Raw genomic sequence first — 7,253 nt, forward strand, 5'->3', positions numbered from 1 at the left:
TTTCGGTGCCCCTCTGCAAATGGAAGCGCCATGAATTTTGCCATCAGATTCTGCTTTTGCCAACAAAGATGTAAATCCCTCTGCACATAACAGAAATAAATACGGTGAAAGAGGGTCTCCTTGGCGGATTCCCCTAGTCGGAGTCACATTCCCATAAGGCTTTCCATTAAGAAGAATAGAGAATGATGTGGTGGTAACACAGGTCATCACTCTCTCAATCCATTTATTTGGAAAACCCAGCTTTTGCATAATGCCCTGTAAGAATAGCCATTCCACTCGATCATATGCTTTGCTGACATCCAGCTTCAAAGCCAAAGCACCTGTTTTACCCTTCTTCCTAACATGCATGGAATGCAAGACCTCATATGCCACAATAACATTATCTGTAATAAGTCTACCTGGAACAAAAGCACTCTGAGTGGGAGAAATAATATCAGGAAGCACTTGTTTCAGTCTATTGGCAAGGACTTTAGAGATAACCTTATAAATGACATTACAGAGGCTAATAGGTCTAAATTCAGACATTTTCTCAGGATTTTTCACTTTAGGGATAAGCACAATGTTGGTATGATTTAAATCTGGTAACATAACTCCATTATTCAAAAAATCTAACACAGCATTCACTACATCATCACCTACAATATGCCAGAATTTTTGATAAAATAAGGCATTCATACCATCTGGGCCAGGTGCCTTTGTTGGTCCCATCTGAAAAACAGCTTCCTTGATTTCATCAACAGTAAAATCCCCAGAAAGCATCTCCTGCATGTCTGTAGTCACTTTGGCCGAAACTGTACTTAAACACTCCTCCATTTGATGACATGATCCTGCAGAAAAAAGATTATCAAAATAATCAACTGCAACCCTGGCTATATCCTCCACCTCCTCCACCCACTGCTCCTGTGAGTTCATGATGCCCTTTATATGATTCCGTCGTCGCCGTTGTGAGGCTTTTGAATGGAAAAATTTAGTATTTCGATCCCCATGTTTCAACCATGCAACCCTAGATCTCTGTGCCCAATAAATCTCCTGTTTCAACAAGAGATCATCCAACTGTTTACTAACTGCCAAAAACTCCACCTTACTTTCATCAGTAGTGACAGCTCTATTAATTCTATCAAGCCGATTCTGAAGGGATTTAATTTCTTCCTCCTCAGGTCTAGTCCTTGTGTCTCCCCATGCCTTTAATTCATCACCACATGCCCTAATTTTTGCATGCACATCTGCCAAACCCGAAGCCCCACTTCCTGCCAAACTCCATGCTTGCTGAACCCGAGGCTCACAGTCATCCCACAACAACCAACATTCTTCAAACTTAAAACCCCGATCAGCTCTACGATGTTTCTGTCTGAATTTTTGAACCTGGATAGCAATAGGAAGATGGTCCGAGGCATGAGGAAGAAGGTGCACTACAGTACTGACCGGAAACTTCTCAATCCACCCCTTCGTTGCCACAGCTCTATCAAGTATTAATTTGGTATTTGCATCGCCCGGTCTCTTGTTAGTCCAAGTAAAAGGGTAACCTTTATAACCAAGATCTTCTAATTGACAACTCTCCAAGGCCTCCCGAAACTCATTAATCTGGGAACTATTTGGCTGCCTTATGCTTTGTTTTTCTGAAGAATGGAGTATAGCATTGAAGTCTCCAAAGCATAACCATGGACCCTCCACAAAAGTCTTCAAATATTCCAATAGTTGCCAAGACTTATGTTTTTGTTGTGTCTCTGGCCAACCATAGAAACCTGTCATAAACCAAATATAACCATCTTCCTCAGTTACCTTAGCTAACACATGATGTGCAGTATAATTAATCACCTCTAACCTAATATCATTTTTCCATAAAAAAGCTAATCCACCACCAGCATCTGGATGCTTAACAATTATTTTATTCTGAAAAGGCAAGTCACCGTAAAGATTATTAAAACCCTCTGTATCCAACCGTGTCTCCATAAGAAAACACACCAGGGGAGCTTGTTCCCTCACTAATTTGCGAAGGCTACGACCTGTCCAAGGGTTCCCAAGCCCTTGGCAGTTCCAACTTAGGATCCTCATTGCTCCCGGCAAGGGTGGTTCTCCACCCCCGCCGATAAAATGGTTCCAACATCTCCATCATCAATCTTTCCACGCTTAGTCTCCCTAAAATCAGAATGGTCACACAGCTCTTCCTCCCTACTAGATACATTGCTCCTTTTTCCACAGTTTGGCAGCTGCAAAGCTTTTGACAATCCTCCAAGCCCAAAGTCCATTCGGTTAAACCTGGTCCAAGTGGATTTGGGCTTTACAGAACTAGGCCCAACCAACTCTAACCTCTGATCCAGTCCACTTGCTTCAACACCAAGCCCGGCTTCCTTAGTTTTACCCGTTGCCACCTCCATACAATCAACCCCAGCTGGCTGCCCCGTCACTTCTCTCAACAAATCCACATCAGTATCTTCACACACCGGACTAGGAACCAGCTGTAAAGAACGTCCTTCCTGCACGTCATCTGTTCTGCCCAACTCCACGTTAGCCTCTTCCTGAAAAATAGGTAGTTCCCCTAGATTCTCGGATTCAACTTCCTGTTTACTAGGGTTCGTATCTTCCACACCCGCCGCCGGAAAAGTCCCTTGCACCGGACTGTAATTTGTAGACTCCTCTGATGTTTGTTCTTTCGCAGCCCCAGTATTGCCATAGGTATTTCTTGATGGGAAAGAACGTGGACGCCCTCCCAAAGCTCTTAAAGACTCCCCATATTGATAATCCACCTCCCCACCATTCCTGCTAACAGCAAAGTGCGATGCACAATGCTTTACATTGTGCCCTAACAGACCACAATAATGGCAGAACAGAGGTAAACGTTCATACTTAAACGTTACCCAACTGCGAGCCCCATCTGAACCAGCAATGAAACCTCCTCTCCGCAGCGGCTTCCCAATCGGCACCGCAACTTTAACTCGCATAAAATAATTCAGCTCATCTTGTCGTCGCTGCCCTTCAACCTCTTCAACTCTACCAATTCTATTACCAACTTCCCTTGCAACTTGAGGGGAAACCATATCGAATGGTGCACCCCATATTTGAATCCATAGACAAGCATACTCCAATCTGATATTCCCTACTGTCATCCCCTTCTGCCATCTCTGAAGCAATAATAGTTGATTGTCGAATGACCAAGGACCATCTTGTAGAATACGTGCCATATCAAACTCTGTTTTAAACTTGAATTGGAAGAGATTCGGACCCACCTCAATAATCTGTAAACTATTCTCCAATCCCCATGCCCTTCTCAAAGTAGTCTTTGCTGCACGTTTATTGAATGGTTTACATGTTAAAAACTTCCCAATAAGACTCAAGCTACAACTCTCCATAGCCTGCACTCTGCCTTCATCGGATATAGGGATAATCTCCTCTTCATCAGACGTTAGTTTCATATTACCGAACCCGGCAGCCACATCATCTGCCATACCGCCGAGATCACAAAAGAATGAAAGAAAAAAATACCCTTAGACCTAGGTCAAGGGAGGGAAGGCTCGTGAAACACGAGAGAGAGAACTCTACGGCTGGGAGAAAACCCTCCATTTCATTAAAATATTAAAATATCATTTTTTATTATTATTTTTAGGTGTTTCTCTTTCTTTACACAACTATCCTTCACTCTCTTTCTTCATCCTTGATATATCCAAAAAAAAAAGAATAAACAACTAAATACAAAATAAATAGTATTAATGTAAATTTATATAATTATTTTAACAAATTTGTAAATTTATATAATTATACACAAATTACAGTAAGTTATTTTCAGACAAAAATATGTACAATTTATACATTTTTCTATTATACGCTGACTAATGTAAATGCTCTTGAAAACCACCCATGTAATTGCAAGAGGACGAAACTTGCCTAACTCCAATCGTGGGTTTGCTCTCTGGTCCCTTGGAATAGACTGAAGCCTTTTTGATATATGAGTTGTATCAACCCTCTTTCTTCGTGCTGCCGGCATTCTGGTCTCCCGACTATTTTGACCATTGAAAAAGTTAAAATAAGGCTCTTAAACTCAATCACGTTTTCCATGGCTACACAAAGCTCGTCATTATAAGACCACCATTTACCACTTACGTATTAGCTCTATCTTTTTTCCAATGGCTTCTGCAATTGCTCTTTTTTCCTATCATTTGCTTGTCTTTGTCATCACCCTTCTGGTTCCTGCAATAGCTCAAGTTAATACCAACGTAAGTGTGGGTTCAGGTCTCTTTGCCACTGATGATAACTCCACATGGACTTCACCATCTGGTAATTTTTCATTTGGATTCCGCCGCTTTCCAGGTCAACAAGATCAGTTCCTTCTTGCAATCTGGTTCGCTAAGATACCAGATGAAACTATAGTTTGGTCTGCAAACAGAGATTACCCGGCAGCGTGAGAATCAAAAGTTGAGCTTAACACAGTTGGACAACTTGTACTCAAAGCTCCAGGTGGATGGGAGTTGTGGAGGTCCAGCAACAATGAGAATCCTCAAGTATCAAATGGGGCTATGCTGGACACCGGGAATTTTGTTATAGCAAGCACAAACTCAAGCATCTTATGGAATAGCTTCGATAAACCAACTGATACCATCTTACCAACCCAAGTATTGGGTTCTGTGAGCAGCCTTTTCTCTAGCATGTCCGAGAAAAACTGCGGGGTGGGTAAGTTTCAGCTCCGTTTCAGACAGCAAAATATATCAAATTCCTCATACGATCTGATACTTAATCAAATAGCTGTCTACACCCAAAATACTTATGGAGCATATTATACTGAACATAATGCTTCTGAGCTGATAATGGATAAGTCAGGCTACCTTCTAGTCAAGAACTCACTGGGAGGTATATCCAACCTTTCATCAGAGGGCGAGGTCTTGACGACAGAGTCAGACTCATACTACAGGGCAACACTTGACTTCAATGGTGTTTTCAGACTCTATACTCACCCAAAGAATTTTACTGGAAACCAAACCTGGTCTGCAATTCGGTATGTTCCTGAAAACATCTGCCTGGATATTTTGGACACTTTTGGAAGTGGCCCTTGTGGTTATAATAGCATATGTTCACTGAGAGCTTATGGTGAGCCAGAGTGCCAATGCGCCCCAGGCTTCTCTCTCTTGGATGTAAATAACAAGTATAGTGGCTGCAAACAAGATGATGTAGGCTACATGAATGAATGTAACGAGATGGGTACTGTGATTTCGGGAGATCAATTTGAAATCTTGGAGATGGAGAATGCTGATTGGCCTTTAACTGCCTATGAACTACTTCAACCCACAACAGAATTTGAATGCAAGAAATCTTGTCTGCACGATTGTTATTGTGCAGTTGCCATTTTCCTATAGTTGCTCTGATACTAAGTTAGAAATACAGAATAATTGTATTGTATTTCATGAATAATAGAATATACATAAGTGTCTTTATATAGGAGGCAGAGTATGTAGTACAAGTAAGTGTGCTATACAAGTAAACAAGGTGGGCCTAAAGCCCACATACCCTAATACATGTTAACAAATGACACGGGAAGATGTTGGAAGAAGAGATTACCGCTTTCTAATGGGAGGTACAACCGCAACGCTGTTGATAGAAAAGCACTATTCAAAATATTGAAATTGAATAGCTCTTCACAAAATCCTACAAATCCAGATCCGGGCCACAGAAAGCAGGACCAAGCAATATCGATCCTTGCAGTCCTCCTAGGTACTTCCATATTTTTTAACTTCTTTTCTGTAGTTGCAATTTCTCTTCTTGTCTTTTGCTTTTGGCAAGAAAAACTACCAAATTTCTATAGAACCTTACATACAAAATACCTTGACATGAATCTGCGTTCATTTACATACAAAGATCTTGAAGAAGCCACTAGCAGGTTCAAAGAAGAATTGGGTAGGGGTTCTTTTGGCACTGTTTATAAAGGGGTAATAGTATCAAGTTATAGCCACTATGTTGCTGTCAAGAAGCTAGACAAGATGATAACAGAAGGTGAGAGGGAATTCAAAACTGAAGTAACTGTGATTGGCCAAACTCACCATAAGAATTTGGTACGGTTACTTGGCTATTGTGATGAAGGTGAACACCGAATTTTGGTGTACGAGTTTATGTACAATGACACATTGTCGAGTTTCCTCTTTGGAGTAATAAGACCTAGTTGGCAACAGAGAATGCAGATTGCATTAGGAATTGCTAGAGGACTAATGTACTTACATGAAGAATGCATCTTGCAAATCATTCATTGCGACATAAAGCCTCAAAACATACTCTTGGATGATTTTTTTACAGCCAAAATTTCTGACTTTGGATTGGCAAAGCTTTTGATGAACCAACAAACCCGGACACTCACTAGCATCAGGGGTACTAAAGGCTATGTTGCACCAAAATGGTTCAGGAACACACCAGTCTCAGTAAAAGTGGATGTTTATAGTTTTGGTGTCATGTTGTTGGAGATCGTTAGCTGCAGAAGATGTGTGGAAGTTGAGATGGAGAGGGCAGCAATACTTACAGAATGGGCATATGAATGCTACAGTAGCGGAAAAGTTGAAAGATTGGTGGAAAATGATGAAGAGGCTATTAGTGATATTTATTGGGTGAAGAAGCTAGTAATGGTTGCAATTTGGTGTGTACAGGATGTGCCATTATTGAGGCCTTCCATGAGAGAAGTCACTCATGTGCTAGAAGGCATTCTTGAGATTTCTGCACCCCCATGTCCTTTTCTCTACAGTTTAACATCCGAAGCTGAAAAGTCATCCATGGGATTTTCAAATAATAGTATGAAGAAATGAACCTGCCAATGTTGGGAGGCTCATTACTTCAACTAGTCTCCGTGTAGTGTCTAAGTGATGTAGTGTCATAATAGGCCAGATAATTTCCAAATAAGCATTTCTATGACTGCCTTTGAAAGTTTAGTCATTTGGAAAGATTTCATTAACCAATAGATCTTGTCTTGAATTTAAGCTTAGTACTACCACTTACTAAGTGTGGTGTGTCCTGTAAATTTCCATGTTTGTCTTGTAAATGTGTTTTGACCTTTAGTTGTAACTTTGGGGGTTGTTGGTGTCTATAGTCTATATATGGTGTGGATATCTACGAATTTAAACTACTATAAGTCTTTCATATTGATTCTATTGAATGGTATTTGTGATATGGATTGGGTGAAGAAGCTAGTAATGGTGGCAACTTGGTGTGTACAGGTTGTGCCATTATTGAGGCCTTCTATGAGAGAAGTCACTCATATGCTAGAAGGCATTCTTGAGATTCTGCAC

At 40.9% G+C, this 7,253-nt stretch overlaps 1 protein-coding gene and 1 pseudogene across 1 annotated transcript; one reads left to right on the forward strand and one right to left on the reverse strand.

Annotated features, from left to right (window-relative positions):
• Positions 1-2,048: 2,048 nt before the first annotated feature.
• On the reverse strand, positions 2,049-3,443 carry LOC115983422. The gene has a single exon (XM_031106093.1). It carries the CDS (start codon positions 3,441-3,443, stop codon positions 2,049-2,051), a length of 1,395 nt encoding a protein of 464 aa, XP_030961953.1.
• Positions 3,444-4,118: 675 nt separating this feature from the next.
• LOC115983424 lies at positions 4,119-6,984 on the forward strand (annotated as a pseudogene).
• Positions 6,985-7,253: the final 269 nt, after the last annotated feature.

The sequence above is a fragment of the Quercus lobata genome, chromosome 4, assembly GCF_001633185.2.
Source record: "Quercus lobata isolate SW786 chromosome 4, ValleyOak3.0 Primary Assembly, whole genome shotgun sequence".
Classification (NCBI taxonomy): Eukaryota; Viridiplantae; Streptophyta; class Magnoliopsida; order Fagales; family Fagaceae; genus Quercus; species Quercus lobata.

What these genes read in the sequence shown, in the direction of transcription:
- LOC115983422 (XM_031106093.1), bottom strand. Translation starts at nt 3,443, where the DNA reads ATGGCAGATGATGTGGCTGCCGGGTTCGGTAATATGAAACTAACGTCT.